We start from the raw sequence: 20525 nt of genomic DNA on the forward strand, positions 1-20525 counted from the left end.
AAGCAAGAAGCGTATTATTTAATCACATTCATAATCTGTCCAAAAAACGTTTGCCAGATAATTTTACAAAGAAGGAATGGCGCCGATAACCCCATTTAAAGAGACATAAATTATCATGAGTAAGTGTTGATAAAGAAAACACTTTATCAACCCAATAACTTGTTCCAGAATAGTGAAAGTAAAACGGGTTAAATTTATGGCACTGGTAAAAATGGTAACACACTGCCTACAAAAAGGTAAAGATGCGTGCAAGTGACTTTCTGATTTGGCAGAAAATATATCATCGATTTAAAGATGTTAATATTCTTAAAAGAGAGCCTGGATTTAGAAAAAAATCACTCTGAGTCATGCTGGGAGGTTTGAAGAGATGATGAATAACGATCTGGGAAAAAACCACCCCATTCTGTAATATGACATGATGAAAAAATTATCACATCGTTGCCGTTTTTGGGAGCCTGCCTGTAAGTTCCAAACACCTTTTCCTCTTCCATTCTCCCGGAAAGCTCGCTGTCCTGGGAACACGTTTCCAACACCTCTCGTTTTTCAGGATTCAAGAGACGTGGTTTGCGGCCGGCGCTGCCCCAACGCCTCCAGCCGAGCCGAGCATCCCTGGGCTGGATAGACCATGTGCTTCCTCTCTGCCCACGGCGCTGCCCACAGAGTCCACCGAATAAACGGCCTTGAAAACACCTATTAATAACTCCTAATATTAACTTTTGAGTAAGGTGGAGGTGTGCTGGTTGGTGCTGGCAGGGGCTCAGGGGAGAAACCCCAGCTCCACGGGTCAGGGACGTGGCCACCCCTCGCTGCCATCGCCAATGGGGATGCGTGTACTTGCTGCGTAGCGATGCCTCCATCCCGGCCCTCACACGCAAGGTGAAATTAGGAAAAATCTATTACACGCAGCACAAACGTAAGGCACAAGCTGTAAAACACCACCGTGATTGAGAGCAGCGTATTTCCATATACAGAGCAATCCACTTAAAGAGGTACCTGCTCTAAGGAAACGTTTGTGAAGAGAATAAACCCATCCATCAGCAGCCCAGAGACTTTAAAACACACGGTGAAACTCCTTTAAAATTAAGATCTCAACGAGAACCATTTATTAAATTACAAGTGCATTACCAAATAGCAAAGCGTACTGGCTATCAGGAGGAATAAACCTGGAACACGCTGCTCTGCATTAGCACATGTCGAGAGGGGAAAACTCCTTGGAGTGAGTAGCAGGAGCCTCTCGGAGCCTGCTGCACCGGCCACGCAACGCTGCCCTTCCCACCGCCTTGGTGCTGCCTCGTGGTTCTGCTGCCTGGCCTGAACACAGGCCTGACCGCAGCCATTTGAGCTCTCGGGTATTACAACTAAAAAAATTAAATATAAAAAAAAAAAATTAAAAAAAAATCGCTATTCCTTCTATATAACCACTCAAGGGACACACTCAGCTGCTGTGCTCGCTCCTCCCAGCTCTGCCATCAGACCCGCAGCTGCTCTGCCAGCCTAGGGATGAATTTCCTCAGCTTTTAGTTAAAAAAAAATTTGAAATGTCTGTACTTTAATACGCGCGCGGAGCAGACCCCCCTTTCCGCGGGCTGACCTGTTCCAGGTTTCCAGCAGAAGGGCACTTTACAAACCGCAGGTCCCTAATTTCGGCCACATGTTGCCGGGGGTGCGCGGGGAGGGGGGAGAGGAAGAGAAGCGGGGCGCGGGGGCTGATGAAAAGCGCAGCCCCGCCAGCCAAGCGCCTTACCAGGCCGGGCCGGGGCCGGAAGGAAAACCCACCCACCTCAGCCCGCGTTTATTCTATCAACCTGCAATTGCAGCAATCAAAACCAGATGTCGGCTCTTCCAGATCTTTCTCACAGGACAAACACGCGCTAAGGCCTCGGGCCTGGCGTTGCCATCAGATGGTAATTGAGACCAGATGAGCCCCAAACACAGCAAAGCACATGCGAGCCGCCCCCCCGGCCCCGGGAGAGGGATGGAATTGCAGGTCCCGCTGAGCCGTTAAGTGCACGGTGCACCGTGAAAAACAAGTGTACAGAGCCGGGGTAACCACCTGTACGGCACACAGCCCCCCTCCGTCGCCTCTGCATCGCCTCTCGCGCCACGTCCTTTACCTCAGGCACCAAAAACCCTGACTCCGGGCCGCAGGCTCTGCAGCAGGCTTAGTCCTGTGATTATCTCCTCTCCCACTGCTCGCCTTTATTAAAAAATTTATCAGGTCCTAGCTGAGGGAGGCTCATTGACTGCAACAGCTTTCGGTGAAGGCTGTGTGGCCGGGATGCTGGCCCGGACGTGCTCCCCGCACTGGGCTCCCGCGGGAGTCACGCAGGCCTGGCCCAGCATACACAGGCTGTCCCGGTCCCCTCCCGCTGCGGCACAGCCACTGCAGCCCCGCCGGGCCCCTGCAAGCGTCGTGCAGGCCTGGCCCAGCGTACACAGGCCGTCCTGGTCCTCTGCTGCCATGGCACAGCCACCGCAGGCCCGCCGGGTCTGGCCCAGCGTACACAGGCCGTCCCGGTCCCCTCCTGCTGCGGCACAGCCACCACAGCCCCTCTGGGCCTGGCCCAGCGTACACAGGCTGTCCTGGTCCCCTGCCGCCACGGCACAGCCACCACAGCCCCTCTGGGCCTGGCCCAGCGTACACAGGCCGTCCCGGTCCTCTCCCGCTGCGGCACAGCCACCACAGCCCCGCCAGGCCCCGGGTTTCCTCTCACTCGCACAAACGCCATCAAGTAGGAACTCCCAAAGACTGACGCCGACTCAAAAGCCACTACAAAGCGCCAGCTCGACAAACCACAGCTCGTTCTGAGGTGAAAGGCTGAAACTGGGACCAAACCACCTATTTGCTGCGCGCTGGTTGTTCCGCTCCTACCAGGAATCGCTGCTCGCACAAAGAGCTGCCCTACGCTCAGCACACCCTACGCATTAGCTGCCTGACTTTTTTTTCCTGATCCCACCCTATATGATCCTCTAAGTCCGCAGATCCTGTTCAGTTAAAATGTCTTCCAGATGGGACTGCTGAATACTGCATCTCGTGAACGCCCAAAGTTAAAAAGGGGTCAACTAAAGTAGAGGAAAAAAAAAAATTACAACATTATGTCATCTCTGTGCAGTAATGCACGCTCTAAAAAGGCAACAATAATATAAATAGACCCGGAGATTTTCTATTCAGCCTCTTGATTCCTTTCTGCCATTTGTCTTTACCACGCAGCTGTCCTGGATCATCACCAAAGCAGCGCGAGAGCAAACGCCACCCCCCAGCCACCGCAGCCGGGTCGGGAACCGCAGGTGAATTCTGCTCCAACGTGACATCGTTCTTCTGGGATCCCGCACAACCAGGAGGCAGAGCTCCCCAAAGGGTCCAGCCAAGGCACAACCGCTTCCACCAGGCTTTAGGGAAAGAGAAGGAGACCACCAAGGAGTGGCTGAGGAGAGACTGGGAGATGGCCACCTATGGCAAGAGGGACGAGGAACAAAAGGATAGCAAAGCAAAGCAGAAAGAAGAGAAAAATCCACAGAGAGGGAAATGTAATAACTAAGTAGACCTGCCCTAACAGCACTCCAGGCTTCAGCCCGACTCTGGTCGTGCTTCTCCGAGACACGAGCCTGCTGTCACCAGCCCTGCTGGCATTTGGAGAATGCACGGGTGAAGGGATGGGAAGACATGCCAGCACGAAGTATGCAACAAAGGCTGTGGATAAATGAGAAAATTATAGATTTTGGAGATGCTGATTCCATGAAAGCCAGTGAGGAGTTGGTGACTCAAGAGTGGAGAGAAAGAGTTGGCCAACTCACCTGATTTGGGTAAACCAAGGTGTAACCCTCACTGTGAGCACTGGCTACATCAGCCTCGCCGCGGTGGGGCTCAGGGAAAGACCCCGAGGATGCAGAGAGCAATGGGGAGGAGCAGGAGACATGTCCAGGAGGGGAAGCTAAGGAGCAAAATCATGAGGGAGTGGGCAGGAGGAAAGGACAAAGAACCAGGGGTGGGACCAGAGAGATGGGACAAAATTAACAAATGAGGCCGACATCCTGCAGTTACCAGGATTTCACCAGTTGCAGATGCTCAGCAAGGCAGAACCAGACCTCCAAAAAGCAATAAAGAGGGAGCAGAGGGAAATGAGTGGGAAAATCGAAATAAAAAGTGATGATGAAAAGAACAAAGGTGCCACTTGGCCCAGTTCCAGGGGCAGTTTCCATACATGAATTCTTACTCGCATTTCACGTAAGACAGCACGCTTCTCAGCGTTTAGTTTTAAGGAAAGGAGCTCCCAGAAGAGACAGGGAAAAGGAAAAGGACCACTTCATGCATTTTCCTTCTTTGCAGGATCTGCTTCCTAACTTCCTTTTCTCCACTGCATTCATTGAGAACCATTTTGTGTTGGGTTTTTTTAATTTTCTATGCTCTGTTTACCAATACACGCAGAGACAGTGAATGTATCAGACATCTGCCCATATTTTCCTCTCAAATCTCTCTGCAAGAAAAGAGCCTTAATTTCACAATCTTCCAGTGTTTCTGGTCATTATCTACCTAGCACAGCGTGAGCAAATAATTTAAAGCATATACAATCATTCATTAGACCGTATCTGTTTGCCCAAAGTCCCCACACAAGCCCATGGCAGCGGTGGGTTGTACACCCAGCAGTGTTCCCTCATGGTGGGCATCATGGTTGGACTCCATGGTCCCAGAGGTCTCTCCCAACCTGCCATCAGGCGCCCAGTGCCCCAGCTCCAGCCCATCCCTGCACTGGCAGAGAAGCACAGAAGGTCATCGAGTCCAACCATAAGCCTACCACTGCCAAGTCCACCACTAAACCATGTCCCCAAGTGCCACATCCAGACCCTCTCCACAGAGGGCTGGGTACACCCCCTGAACGCCCCCCATGGAAGCCAGGATTTCAATCAATCAATCAGGTTGGAAGAGACCCCTGGGATCATCGAGTCCAACCATTGCCCTGACACCACCATGGCAACTAGACCAGGGCACTAAGTGCCATGGCCAGGCTTTTCTTAAACCCCTCCAGAGATGGTGACTCCACCACCTCCCTGGGCAGCCCCTTCCAATGGCTAATGGCCCTTGCTGAGAAGAAATGCTTCCTAATGTCCAACCTGAACCTCCCCTGGCAAAGCTTGAGGCTGTGTCCTCTTGTCCTATCGCTAGTTGCCTGGGAGAAGAGGCCGACTGTCCACTACAACCTCCCTTCAGGTAGTTGGAGACTGCAATAAGGTTACTTCTGAGCCTCCTCTTCTCCAGGCTAAACACCCCCAGCTCCCTCAGCCATTCCTCGTAGGTCAGATCCTCCAGACCCTTCACCAGCTTGGTCGCCCTCCTCTGCACTCGCTCCAACACCTCCAGCATCTTTCTTGAAGTGCGGGGCCCACAACTGGACACAGTATTCAAGGTGCAGCCTCACCAGTTCGCCCAGTACTCTGCGTGAGCGGGGGAACTACAGGATAACTGGATGCTCAACCAGTTTGAGTGGAAATGAAGGTTTCAGCAACGAGCAGAAAGGAGCCCAGACCGGATTCCGCCTTCCTGTGGTCTGATTTTTAGGAAGAGGTGGGTCCTGATGTGAACGTGGCGCCCCAGACCCATCTCGGGCCACGACTCCCAGGCTGTGCCCTCTGTGGAAATGTCCTCATCTCCGGGAGCGGCGCGGGAGGGGGGTGACAGCGCTTTCAGGTGCCGAGACACAATAAAAACAATGAGGAAAGAAAATGTTTGCTTTTTATGTCAGCAGAGATGTCAGTACCCATTAATAAATCTATCTGCTAAATCTACTCTTATTCATGTGGGACATCACCAAGTTAAAGTAAAATAAATTATCTTTAATTAAATGGAATTGTCGTCTTCCTCCTGCTATCATCCCCAATTATTACATCCTAATCAGCCCTTTTGGGAGAAGGCATGAGGGAAGGCTGAAAGGCACATTTACTATAAACAATTTCTCTCTCTGTCAAGAGATGGAAATTTTATTTTAATTATTGTTTAGGACTCTGATTTTCACCCAGTTTCTGATGAAAGGGATTAAAAGTTGAAAACGCCATCACTCGAAGAAAGAAAGAAATCTGTTCATGTCATCACCGCAGAGCAATTTCCTCCTCGTCCCTCCTACAATTAAAGCCCGGAGCAAGGCAGAAACAGTTAGGAAATAGGCAAGTCGTTTGCTGAAACTTCTTTATTATGATTTCCAGCGGGAGCTTTACGTTAGAAAATATTTTGACCGACAAGATGAGGTAAATGCATTAAGTTGGAGGAGAGGCTGGCAAGGGGATGTTGGAGGCCAGCTTCTGCTCAGCTGCAAGCGAGCACTAGCCTGGACCACCAGGATTTAAGCTCTGCCCAAGTCCATGCAGTACTAGGCTTAAATTAACGCATCAGAAGCTCGAACCCCTCGAACCTCATTTCTTGGGGGTGGACTGCACTTGGAAAGCAGCCTGCGAGCTTTCCGCTCCCTACGCTGCACCCCTCGTGCTGGGGAGGGGGAGCGGTTTTAGGCAAATTTAAGATTAATATCGAGAGTATCAGGACCGTGCGAACCTGCGCGGTTTGAACGCGAACAGGGGAAATTCAGAAGGTTGACACGCAGATTTGGGCTCGGTCAAGCCTGACTCAAACTCAGTCACGCGAAGATGGGGGGATTCAAATCGGAAAGAAAAAAAAAAAATACTACTCTAAAGCTTCACCGGTTCCCAGCCCGGGCTGCACGCAGTTGTATCTGAGAAGTTGGGTTTGCTGGTGTTTAAAAAGCACTTTGAACGAAGGGTACTCTCGGGGTCTGACTGCCAAACACGCTCCGAGTCGTGTTTTCCCCATTACCACGACTGCATGTAAATGAAGCACTTGTGCCCGCGCCTCCGCGAGCCTTTGTAGCCAGCCCTATGCAATCACCGTAATTGTGCACACAAATTAGGCACGCAAACCAGCCCAGAACGGAGTCTTACAAGCAGGAGTAGTGTCACATACTCCAAGGCACTGAGATCTGGGGCTGCGATTCAAAGCGATGGGCTCCAGTTGACTTGGACGGCCCGAGAGCACGCGGACGGAACCAGCAAGGCCATGGAGGGGAAACCCTACCCAACGACTGAGAAACTCAAAAAAATAAACAAATAAAAACACCCAAAATAGAGTTTTCGTTCAGTTTAGCCACTAAATAATATTAATATGGTATTATAAAATATGAATATTGTAGCTTAAATAACTGCATTTAAAGGAAAAAGAAAAAAGAAACCTTCTAGATGTCATTCTTAAAATAACCCCTCAAGCAAAATTTACTGATGATGCATCAAGCCTTGTCTTAAAGTTAGCGCTGCTCAACACCCCCAGAAGTTAAAGCTGCCCTTCTCTAATTAAACCGAAGGCCCTGGACGGGTTTTAAACCACTTTCCTCTCTGCGCCAATTTTGTTTTCACTTGCTCGTCAACTGTAGAGTCCCGGAATACAACTGCTGCCCAATTATGAAACGAGATATATTTCAGATAATAATGAAATTACTCAGCGAAGAGAAAATAGAGCTTATGACAAAAAAAAAAAAGGAACAAGGAGGAACCACTGAATCCTGATTAATTAATGCAACTTTAAAAAAAAAAAAAATGCACTTTTCAGGGTGTAGCACTGTTTTCATTTAACACCGCTTTGAATTGCCGCCTACAGAAGTTAAAGAAAAAAAAAAAAGGAAAAGAAAGAAACCACAGCTATACAAGCCTGCTGACTTCTTATAAAAGAACCAGTTTTAAACTTGTTTACACTACTGATTCCAAATGAATTCAAGATGGTGGCTAGTTAAAGAAAGGGAGCCCATGCCAAGGATTTTGATCAAAGAACTTCAATTCAACAATGTTCAGTTTTAATTGACCGCTAATTAAGCTACATTAGTCAAAGAAAAGTCTATATCACTTCTGAGTAATGAAGAAAAGAATTCACTTAACCCTGTCCTCGCCCCCCTTCAGCCAGCTTAGAGCAAAGCAGCTTCTCAGCTACGGGCCTTGGAAGCGTTTCCAATATTAATGCGCCAACAATTTTTTTTTTAAAGAGGAAAAATAAGTGTCGGAGGAGGGCGAGCGTTCCCAGGCAGAGGCGATTTCGCATGGGGGGGGATAAGCTCGTGGCTGCTGGGGAGAGGGAGGGCTGCCCCACGCGCAAACACAGAGCTCTGGGTATTTATAAGCACACGGACATGCTTCATGTGGACAAACCACAGAAAACTCTAGAAAAAGGTCCCCCACGAGCATCTCCGCTGACCCACGGGGATGCTGCCGTCCTGCCCCAGCGACCCACGCAGGACTCTGGTGCCAGGATGCCAAAGGAAACCTAATGAAAAGGCGGCTGCAAAATGAGGTCTGAAATGCACTAGGGAATGAAATATTGGTTTTCAATTTAGTGCTTCTGTCTTTAAAAGTCCGCAGGATCAGATAAATTAGAGGAAGCAAAGAGATGCCAACGTGAGCTTGCCCAGAGCGGAAGGTCAGGCATGGCAGCGCTGCGACATGGCACAGGGACAGGCTCTAAGAAACGCTCAAACTTCCCAATATTTCTGGTTTTGCGGTTAAAGAGAGAAGTTTGCCTCATGCCACAGCTCCATAGCGTGGCAGCACTGTGACAAAGGCCACGCTCGTGGCCTTAACTTGCATTATATTTTATCCTAATGATTTTTGGCAACGAACCACCGCGTTTCACAGAAGAGAATTTAACGAGCACCGTATCTTTTTTTACCATTCTGCCAAACGCTCATTAAAACGCACTTGTGTTGGTTTTTTTTTTTTGCAATGCTATATGAAACCAAAATATTAATGCAAATTGGCATTTCTAAGTTTAAAAGCGGTTATTTGCATAACAGGAACCAAACGTGGGGCAAGCTGAAAGAGAGCACACAACACAAACGCCTCTTAACACCACAATTACTGCAAGGGAAAAAAAAAAAACGATGGGTTGTGCACACCAGCACGAGCTGCGGGATAAAGCATCTGCCGGTTTGCGACACTGTTATCTCCCGATGCCCAGTCTCACCAAGAAAAGAGGGGCTGGAAAGACTCGCTGATGAACGAGATAGGTAGAAAATGTGTTTTAAAAAAAATAGGAATGAATTTATGTAAATATGACCATCCTAAGTAAAAATTACAACTACAGGGCTGCCAGCAGCAGCGCGAGATGAGCTTGTTAGTTGAGAGCCACAAGCCAAGCCAAAGGTATTCCTGTTCTAATAAAGCAGTCGTTAGCTGCAGTCATCAGTATCTCAAAGTAAATACGGTTATGAAGCAGACTTTGGACTCTGACACAGCGATATTTCAAAAAAAAATGTGGCTCTACCACAAGGAGCTACTCAGAAAAGCAATTACTCCCCACCTATTAGCAAAGGGGCGTCATCAGAGCGAAGGACATCGCCGCTGAACATCTAAAGCTGAACAACGCTCTGGTTGCTTTCTCAGAGCTCCCAGAAAGAATGAAAGTAACTCCAGAATTTCTCTCATGGATCAAACTGGTCTTTACATTCCTACTGGGATGGTCCCTCTCCATCGAGGGCTTTCACTCCTGGCCCAAGGCATCGCCGCAGACCACCACCAGCATCTCTCAAACAGTTGATGGCTACTTCTGGGGCTGACGTGGAAGGGAAGCACATCATTAAACCTTCCAACCGTTCGGAAGTAAGTACTAAAGGGAGAAATTTTCCCAACTTCCAACCTGACAGCACTCCTGCATGCTGATAACTGCAAACACACACGTGAAAGTCTGGATTTACAGTTCCCTTGTCTTTTTTTTTGCAAGTAAGAGTCCTGGGATCTTCTCCAGCTGGGAGCTTTAGTATGCACAGATTTAAGCACATGAATATTTCCAGTGAAACCACTGCAGGCATGTACGTGCTTACGAGAATCTGGTCTACATCTCACTGGAGATTAAATAAAACCTTAAAAAAAATCCCTTTACAGCTTGACATAAGTACCCAATACCTTATAAAATTGCACTGGGTGACCGGGACATCAAGGTGGACCTCTGGAGGGGTTTAAGAAAAGCCTGGACATGGCACTTAGTGCCCTGGTCTAGTTGCCATGGTGGTGTCAGGGCAATGGTTGGACTCGATGAGCCCAGAGGGCTCTTCCAACCTGGTTGATTCTGTGATAGATGGACACCACGATGGTACAAGCAGTGCAAGCCCACAGCCACACACATAATATTTAAACACCCACTAAAGGTGATTCAGAAACACAGATGATGGAGTCAGCAGCCCAGTTATCACTGTCCACTCTTTCTGCATTAAACTTCCTGAACTTCCCCCAAATATTTTTAATTAGTTGTGCTTTGACAACATTTATAATCTGCTTTTAAACAACAAGTGTAAACGCGGCGGCTGCTGTGGTGCCGGACGCAGCCCACGTGCCCCATCCTCAAACCCTGACAACCTGGGGCAGGCACAGGCTGCTCCCCCCCGGGTTAAGGAGTTTGCCCCCTAAAACTAAAAATATTGTGATTTCCTCTCAGATCAAAACTAAAAATATTGTGTTTCCTCTCAGAAAAATATTTCCTCTCAGATCAAATACAGGACACAAAAAGGATGGTTTAACACGGCGTGATTTTATTCACTGGATCTTTCTTCCTTTTTTTTTTCCCCCCCCAGCACAGTAAAAGTTGCTATGAAAAATAGTTAATGGTATAAAGAAGATGCTGAAAGCAAATTACCATCCTAGGAGTTAATAGCACACCAAATTAAAGCCCTCAGCCTAGATCTTTTGAAGATCTACAACTGCAACCTCAAAACCGTGGCACATCTCCGCGTGCAACCGGAGCGGCAGATTTCCCATTCCGCCTTCCCCAGATCTGTGTGTGTGGCTGGGGCAGCGAGGGGGATTATCAGAAACAGGCTTCTGCCAGAAGTGATCAGCACAGAGCTGCCTCTACATGTGTAATTTTATTTTCCCCTCCAAGGTGCCCTCTCTTGGCTTTGGCAGAATCAACAGCCCTCCTTCGCGAGCCAGATGTGTGCTGGCACGGCGCGCGCACGTTCGTTAACCAGGGGAGACGGTGCTCCCTGGGAATGGGGGGGGGATATTTATTTCTTCTCAACGCTGAGGCAGACTATTATCCTACGGTTCCCTAAGCCCATCCTGAACATGAATTCTCCATAGTCACAGAGATGCTGAGCAGTGGGCACCGCCTTTCTGATCAGAAGTGACCCCACTCTAATACACGGCGGGAGAAAGGGCAGGCTGGGGAGAAAAAAAAAGAAAAAAAAAGGGAAAAAAAAGAAAAAGAAAAGGGAAAAAAAGAAAAAAAAAGAAAAGAAAAGACAAAAAAGAAAATAAAAGGGAAAAAAAGAAAAAAAAAAGAAAAAAAAAGGAAAAAAATGAAAAAAAACCAAGATCATCCCAACAGATAACGGCTATCGGCCACCAGGACCTGGGGCTGAACTGGGACCAGTCACCTTGCGTCCAAACCCTGCCTGAAGTAGATTAGCACAAAAGCATTGTATTCTAATGACCCACTGAAAACAACATGTGTTTAACTTCTGAAATGGTGAACAGTTTGTAAAATACCAATTTAGGAAGTCAACAAAAAAACCCCATCCACACCGTTTGTTGTTGTTTTTTCCTGGTAAAAATAGCAACCGGTCGGTTTTATCCTGGAGCTGGTTTTTATTTATGAGTTACAAGTCGGTGGGAAAGAAGAAGTCCTGTTATATTTGGTGACTACACTTGGCTGGGAGCGTCTTGACCCCCCAAAAAACTCCCCTGCACCCTCTGCGAGGGGTCCTGGGCCCGCGTGGGCTCCCGACCACCCCTTCAAACCTGGTTGTGTTTCGTTACGCGACTGCTGGGAAGCGGGGTGAGTGTCCTGAAGCACCCACTATCACCTTCCCTCACCTTATTTAAGTGTGCAGGGCTACCCTGGGTGTTTTCATTCTGAAAATCGCGGCGATTCTGAAAAATCCACGAGACTGAGGGTGGATTTATGCGAGCGTTGAAGCCAGAGGGGTGTAAGAGAGACGTAAGGCATATCAGGTGTTCCGGAATCGCAGGAATTCAAACCCTCCTGTAACTCGAAATCTGTAATTGTCGAAGCACTTCAAACAACCACCACTTAAAAGACATCGATAGCTTAATCATTCCTTCTTCAACTCTTCTACTCTACCTATTTTACATGGAATATTTCTTTATTCTCCCTCCCAACCATCAAACCACAGACTGGCAGGGCCCTCCCGCAGCAGGTACCACCGAGTCCTCCCTCTCCTTCTATTTGCATATTTTTTTGTGGAGAGACGTAACATTTCCCAACGCCTCTTCGTCGCTCTACTCCAAGAAACGAGCTGCTGCGAGAAGCAAACCTCCACTTTACACCCCCCCTGGTCCCTTCCACCCCGAGGCCGCGGCCCTCGTGCCCCGCAGCATCGCCAGGTGCAGCACTAATAATACTCCGTGCAATTCACTTTCCCCCCCAGCTCTGATTTATCAGTTTAGCTTCATAATGCCATTAGGAATGTAAACATTTCTGCAATTTCTATTTAAAAGTCAATAAAATAATGGGGGCGCAGAACTTATCCTTTTTCATTTTTAAGTAATACGTTTGATTATTTTAATCACGTCAGGACTTAACTGAATGGGTTTAAATATGCATGTCACATCAATTGGGGGTGTTTTATTCATTAGAGTAATTCAGCATTATTCTTTTTTTTTATTTTTTTTAAAAAAGGGGTAGCTAGATACAAGACTTTTGCCATGAGGTTGTCCTTGAGGGACGAGTTATTTGTGCACTGTGTCTTCCAGGAGCTACTATGGATTTCAGGCAGCAAAAAAAACAACGTATAGGGGCTAATAACGGAATTTAATAACGCTGATTCACCAGACGCTGGGTAAACTCTTCTAACTGCAGTTACAAAAGGCCACTCGGTGAGCAAAGAGCTATTTTTACAGCGGCGAGCTGTGTTTTGCACCGCGGCCACCCCCTTTGTCCGCTGCTCCGCGGCCGCCGGGTCAAGCGTTAGCAGGGATTGTCCCCGTCCCCTCTCCCTCGGTGGCCTCTGATCACCGGGGCCAGGATCGCCCCGGCCCTGGGAACCACAGGGTGCCCTTGGACCCCGGCAGCACCCAGCTCACTCCCTCCCTACCTGGGGGCTACAGACCCCTCTCCTCTTCACCTGCTTTTCATTACAGAACAATTTGATCTCGTGCACGTGAGTTCTCACCCCTGTGCAGGCACCTAATAAAGCTCTGCAGGTGCATGAAAATTTCCTCTACTCAAACTTTTTTGAGTTTTTTTTTTTATTTGCCTGGTTTATTTTTTTTTTTTTAAGTATTATTAATTTTATAGGCAAAACTAAGGTCTTTATAGGTGAAAGAATTCAGAGCTCAAGCACCAAATTGTACAAATCACAGTATATTTATATTTGTGTGCGTGCAAGTTTAAAACATAGATGGAAGATTTGTGCTCTGCTCAGGAAAAAGCTGAGAGCACCCAGGGCTGAAGCTCTGCCTTAGGAAAGCAGACAACCCGCAGCACAACAGGACAAATCCCTCAACAGCAACGCTCTGATTCCGCTCCTCCAACTTTAGAAGTCACTTTGACTTAACTGTAAGAATCATTTTATTAATAATAATAATAATTTATTAGTAATAATCATATTATTACAGATAACACTGTAATAATACTTTCTCAGGAAGAACAAAACCCCAAAAAAAAAGGAAAAATAAACAAATGCCACCCCCCCAAAAAAAATAAAAAAACAAATAAAAACTTACAAATTAAGGTACCTAAATTCAGTGAGTTGAGAAAGCAACTGAATTTTGAGGGTGAAATATATTCCAGTGAAATATATTCCAGTGAAATATATTCCAGTGAAATCCCTGCTTTTGGGTTTTCGGATGATCCTGCCTTGCTAGGCCAGCACAAAGCTCGACGCTGAATATTTTGGGATACCTGAGCACGTTGCCTTCGCAGGGAACCCCAAGAGACCTGCAGCAACTTTGTAACGAGCCTGAGAATTTCTCCCCCATAAAAAGGGAGATGAGAGAGCGAGAGATCATTTCTGACGTAAGGATCGCAGCTCTCCCTGCTAGCAGGTCTTTTGATTAACTAAAAAATAATAAATAACTTCCACCAGCAACACGATACCATAAAATGAGAAAGAAATCACCCAAATAGGGTAAAACATTCCCTTTTCCAAAGAAATTCCTCATGTAAAATAACCAAACCCCCCGTCTCCAAAGCGCGGCGGCGATTTTACAGTAACCCAAGGCTAATGCAAACCAGATTTGATAGTGAAACAGGAAACAAACAATTCTTCTGCACAATTTCCTGGCGATCAATTGGAAAGGTATTTAAAGCCTGCACCAGCCACGAGAGCTTTTGTTAACCCCCCCGGCCCTGCCCACAAAAAAAGCAGCTCATAATAGACACTATTAGAAGATGTCAACACCCTGACATCATTTGCCATGTCTACCATCAACCTATAAGCCAAGAAAATAAAATTCTATTTATAAGTTATTTTTTGAGAAAAAAAACACTACAATAATTTCCAAGCTGGCACAGACGAAGAGGTGAAGCTCGCTTCTGATCAGCGTATGCAAAGCATATTTAAAACTAAGATTCAACCTAAGCTTTAGTAATTCCTAAAATGTTTCAGCAAAATCCAGCTTTGCAAACACGAGGCCACGGATATTTCCATCAGGTACAACGGGAAAAAAGCGATCAGACGCACCGAGGGTAAATTTTAATGGAATAATGAGGTAGTATGACCCTAAAACCAGTGTTACTATTATTTCTGTCAACTCAAAATTCAGAATAAATTCATTTTCTCTCCCTTCCCTTCCTCCGGAATGCAAAACACATCACTGATTGTGTCAGAATGTGTGTATATACAACTACACACATAGGTTTATGTATATAATTATAATTTACACAATTTCGGTTTGTTGTTAGCAGCAGGGAGCCTCCAAGATCCCATTAATTTATGATGTAAACACCCAGCCCTTCCATAAACCCCACAAACACCGGGAAAGTCATCTGGATATTTTGGCTTCTACTCTTGAGCCTGCAAACGAGGGAGCATTTTTACGCACGTACGTAGGTACACACACACGGATTTCAAATCATGAAGCCTGAGCTCACCCGTATGGGGATGCAATTTGCCCAAGGAGCTGTAAATTTTTAAGTCTGCTACAAAATCTATCCCTACGCTTTGGAATTAGTTTAAAGCATCTTGTAACTTTTGCTAATAAATATTTATTTTTTTTTTTACACCCACTATTCCCAGCCAACGAAACGCTGACGTCCCGTTAAACAAAGATGCCCCATAACCATCATGTTCAGTGTAAAAACAAGGGTCCCTCGTTTCGAGGTCGGGATTTCTTCCTCCTCACGCTCAAAAACTTCCTCCCCGGGCGACGCCAGCCTCGTGCCATTCACAACTCCTCACTTGTCATTATTAAGCGCGGGACATGGAATTATGGCACTCTTTGGCCTAGCCCGTTAGCAGGAACGATACCAGGGAGCATTCATCTTCATCGAGGAACTTGATGGAGTTGAAAAGCTTTATAAGAAGAATAGCAGGCAGAACGTAAACAGGAAAAACTCATTAGCGTTTACTTTTTGGGGATTTGATGACTCGACAAATAACCATTGCAAACCAACTAGTTTGCGAGCTGGCTTGAAGCTTGTTAGGATAAAGCAAAAAGAGCAATTACAATAATTATAGGTTTCCCTGTATGATTTAACACGGTGGGAGCTGATGATGTGATCTTAAGTTACCATCAAAAAGGAAAATTTTGCCACTTTTTTCCTTTTCATTTGCAATAACTCCTTTATAGTTCCATGCATTTCAATATATGCCCAAATAACACTTTATTAACAAATCTCAGTGAGATGATTTGAGAATAAGCCGTTCTGAAAACGCAATTCAGAAGTAACCCTGCCTCCAGCCCCTCTCAGGTACCGCGGCGGCTCCTAAAACATCACACACATCTCGGGGAACGAGAACCATGGCGCAGGAAAAAAAACGCCTCTTCTTGCTTCATCGCTTCCAACGTAATCAAAGCGTTAATCACAGCTAATAGTGCACGCTAACTCCTTCGCTAAAATGTCTTTTTTATAATATTTGAGGGAAAAAAAAAAAAAGCGAATCAAGAGCCCAACGTTTCTATATTACACCATCAATGCAACCACCAAGCACTAGCTCATCTCGGATTGGACACTGCCAGTTTTGCTATTGTTTTATGATTTTTTCTAAACCAAATAGCCTCTATCTCAAGAGATGGGAAGGAAAAGATTTCTTACCGACGAACATCAGTAAATAGTTAAAGGCAAGACGTGCTCTCCCATAGAGCAAGCTCTCCTAAACTGCCCCGCGAGAGGGAAAAAAAAAAAGCAAGCTGCAGAAAAGGCGTTCTGCGAATCGCGCTTTGAGGGCAGTTGAATTTTTTTCCAGGCATTTTTGTGACTCCTGGACCCAACCGCTCTCCTCTTCCCACAGCAGCTTCGCTTCGGAGGGCTCTGGAAGGATTGTGCATTTTTGTCTCCTTTTGTTTATTCCCAGGGAAGACCTGCTTCCGCTGCCTGCGCGCAGTTCAGAGAGTTCAAACTGGATTTAAACAAGTAATTGACTTGTCACTGGGGGGGGAAAAAAAAAAGGATGGGGGGGGGGAGAAGGGAGGAATTCAGAACTCTGCCTTTCCTGCCCAAGGAAACTCGGAGCGGAGCAGGGGCTGCCCCGACGCCGGGAGCCCCCCGAGCCGCGGGTCGCTGCGCCGAGGCGTTGCACAATTAATGCATGGCATCGCCAACCTCCGCACGCTGCCTGGCACGGCGTCAGCCGCCGCACAATGCCCAGCCCCAGCCAGACAATGCCTGCTCTCTAAAACACTAAAATCTGCCCGGCGAGTGGGCGCGGGGATACTTTCTCCCCCTCCATCTCCAGCGCTCAGCTCCCCGCAAACCCCTCGCCCCGGCCAGCGCGGGGACCCTCGGGGACCCTCCGCCTTTGTCCCCGCGCGAACACCTTCCCCCGGCGCCCACAAACATCTCCTGCGAGAGAGTGATCCTGGTTTTATGAGTCCCACCTTAAAACACAAAGGAGAGGGGCAAAGGCCTGGCAGCTGCGCGGGGTTTATTAGCCCCGTGGTGGCACGACGGGGCGACAGGACCCTCTCGGCGTTCGCAGCGACACGCACCGCGGGGCCGCGCGGGCGTTTCGCTATGTTTAGTTACCCAACCAAAAAAAACACCACCACCAAAAAAATAATATACAAATAGAATAAGGGAAAAAAAACAAAACAAAACCAAAAGGAAAAGCCCAGCTCGCAGCCCCTTTATCAAGAGCTCCATCTCGCCCCCCGCCAGAAAAATCCCAAGAAGAATGAAGTTGGTCTAAGTGTTGAAAATTGTTTCCCGTAGCCCTGACGCTGCGCATCGCTGCCTCCCGCTCGCAGGCTGCTGTCGCCAGGATTTTATTACTTACTGAGGATGAATAGCAGCGTTTAGGAACTTTTTCTTGTAAAGCTACTGAGGTTGGCTGGCCCTGCCACGCATGGGAATGGCAGGGAGGCTTTAGGTGGAGCCTGAACAGCTCTGGAAGAGGAGTAACTAATTAAAAAAAAAAAATTAAAAAGGAAAAAAAAAAACTCGGAATAAATTTATGAATCTTTGTTTATTGCGTTTGTATCATTTCAAATCTCAAGTGTTTTTCCCGTGCAAATTCTCTTCGTTTCTACCCACAAACCGTGCCCTGCACGACTGCAACGCACTATTTGCAAAATATTCAACACAAAAGCCGAGGCCCACGACTCTCGCCAATAAAAAAAATAAAAAATAACATCAAATCTCAGTTATTCAAACAGATGTTCATTCATGAGAGCCGCCTTCCGTGCGGCACTGGATGCCCTAGAACCCCACGCATGCCTCCACATCCCCACGCAGCCGGGCAGGGGGATTGCCTTCGCTCCAGCCCCTCTCCCCCAGGGCTGGGACCCTCGCACATCCCTCGGGCCCTGACTGGGATCAGATGAAACCAAAAGAAAGTTGAAAGAAGCCAGACCGGAGCAGCGCTCCCCCCGCGCTGCCCTCCCTTCCCAGCGTTTCCCAATTTTATTTTCCTCTCCCTTCAGCAACAGTTCCCCCCTTACCTCGCCCTTCCCCCTCCCCTCCCAATATTTTAAAATACACTGAAATACTTTTTTCCTTCTTCAAGAGAAAAAAAAATAAACCTCCAGATGGCAAGTATAAACCTTCTGCTGGGGTTATGCACAAAATACCAGACACTTTTTTTTTCTCTTTTCTTAAATAAAGCGTTTCTCTTGGAAAGGGGGGGGGGAGAAAAATAAAAAAAGGGCCGAAGTGAGATGGGAGCGCGGCCGGGAATGGGGTTTGGGGGCATTTTCCCTTCTCCTAGCACCACTTTTGAGCGCGGCTGCGGGGGGGGGGAGCCCCTCTTCTTTAGTTTATTTTTTTCCTCCGCACTATTTCCACTTCACCCCAAACTTTTCCAGCGCGGCCGGCCTTTCCCCCGCACAGCAAACACCCCGCACGCACACAGCAAGCATCCCCAACCCGCCGCCCATCCCCGCCGCCTCCCGGCTCCGCCGCGCTCACCGCTTTGCCGTTGTAGTAGTACATGAGGGAGTTGCCGCCCATGCCGGGGATGGTGTAGGCGCAGTACATGGTCCCGGCCGCCGCTCCCGTAACTTTTCTCCCCCCTTTCCCCAACTCGCTCGCCCCTTTTTTCACAACAATCCCGCCGCTCGCATGTTCCCAGATGGCCGGGCCGGGCGCGCTCAATATGCAAAGCAGGGCGAGACCATTCGCCGCGCGGGGGCGGAGGCTGCGCGCACACCCCCCCCCCTCCCCTTCCCTTTCCACCTCCCTTCCTCCTCCGCCCTCCGCGCACCGCCCCGCACCCGCGCACCGTTACCGAGCGGAATACAAATGCGCTTAATTGCCTCCCCCCCCACACTCCCCTCGCTCCCCGCTTTTTTTTTTTCTTTTTCTTTTTTTTTTTGTTTTAATTTGATTAAAAAGCGAGTGGCAGGAAGGGAATCGGATGATGCACATCTAATAACTCCGCCATCTGTCCGTGCTGCTGGCGCGCTCCCAGCATTGTGCGCAGCTGCGCGGCCCGCGCAGCCCCGCGCACCCTTTCCCCCCCCTTCCCCTCCCCACCTCATTTTTTGGGTGCGTTTTAAATAATAAATACAAACGTCCCCCCACCTCTGGGGGGGACAAAAGGAGGGGTTATACCCCCCCCCTCTAATATCAGGCCTTGCCAAATTCATCACAGGAAAGGAGGGCCCCTGGGAAGCGCTCCCAAATGCACCTAAATCATTTGCATATGCAAAGCAAATGCCACGCGAGCGCGCGCAGCCACTCGCCGGGCTCAACTTTAATCATTCGAAGCACCTAGAGCCTCACCAGCATCCACCGACGGCGACGCCGAGTAAAAGTTTTCTGTCCCACTTTTCCTCCTGGATCGATGGGGTTGGGTGTGGGAGATGAGGGGGGTGAGATCCAGGAGGAAAGAGTGAGCAGAGGTTTCTCTAACTCGCTTGTTCGGCGTTTATTCGGGAGGTCCCCAGAGGTTGGGGTAAACAGGCCTTGAATTATAATCACACATTTCATTCAAATTTCATGCTTTGAGGATTTTTGCCTCATTAGAACGGTTAGTTGTCAATCTGACACGAGCACGTTTGTAACCTTTAAGCCACCCTCGGCGTATCAGACCAGAAGGCCAAAAAAATCCCCGCTCCTCCAGGTCACCGTGCAACAAAACGCCCCGTCGGAGAGTTGGGGAAAGGCTCCTCGAGGGCTCGGCGCAGCTGGGCACAACTGGACCAACAAATCTGCTTTATCAAACCACTTTCCTACAGATATTAATGCTCCAGAGGCGAAAAGTAACAAAGTGCGTTGATAATTTATTAAAAAAACCCCTTAGACTGGTTTAAATAAGCACCTACAAATAAAGCCCCCGCTTCCCTTCTGCAGTTGCAAACTGCAAAACATATTTTCTCCCCTAATAAAAGCTGGAGTTTCACAGCTCCACGCAAAGTTATACAACCAGCATTACATTGGAGTACAAATTTCACCACAAAATTAGCTTGGATGGAGCTTTAAATCATTAACTTAATCACTTTTCTTCCACGGAAACAATCCCCTGAACTCCAGCAGAATAAGCTCCTTCTATAATTCGAAAAAATTCACATTTTTTCTGACTGGCACTAGATAATTCTAAAAAAATCACATTTTTTTCTGACTGGCACTAGATAATTCTAAAAATTTCACATTTTTTTCTGACTGGCACTAGATAACTCTAAAAATTTCACTTCTCAGTGCCTATAGATCATGGAAACGGAGAGGGACCCGCGTGCCTCTGCAGAGCAATCCCTGAATCGTGACCGACGTGGCATTACTTGATTGGATCATATTTGCATTGGACACATACATTGAGATAACTTTAATATTATTTTCCTGCCTCGCTCGGGAACCTGGGATTGTCCCGGATATTTTTCCTTTTGCAGAAATATGTCTCTGACAGAAAATTCCTATTCTCAACGAC

The 20525-nt window shown here is 47.7% G+C and overlaps 1 protein-coding gene across 19 annotated transcripts in view; it reads right to left on the minus strand.

Moving 5' to 3' along the window:
* TCF4 (transcription factor 4) overlaps positions 1-20525 on the minus strand; it is a 189356-nt gene that overhangs the window by 41446 nt on the left and 127385 nt on the right. For 4 of the 19 annotated variants that reach the window (XM_068424382.1, XM_068424384.1, XM_068424381.1 and 1 more), the window contains exon 1: positions 18569-18731. The exons of the other annotated variants lie outside the window; for them this stretch is intronic. In XM_068424382.1, coding sequence (XP_068280483.1) covers positions 18569-18637 — 69 coding nt within the window. In that variant the 5' untranslated portion in view covers positions 18638-18731. Of the gene's footprint in view, positions 1-18568; positions 18732-20525 lie in introns of those variants that run through there. 19 annotated transcript variants of the gene reach the window in all.

This window comes from Nyctibius grandis, assembly GCF_013368605.1.
Source record: "Nyctibius grandis isolate bNycGra1 chromosome W unlocalized genomic scaffold, bNycGra1.pri SUPER_W_unloc_2, whole genome shotgun sequence".
Taxonomy (NCBI): Eukaryota; Metazoa; Chordata; class Aves; order Nyctibiiformes; family Nyctibiidae; genus Nyctibius; species Nyctibius grandis.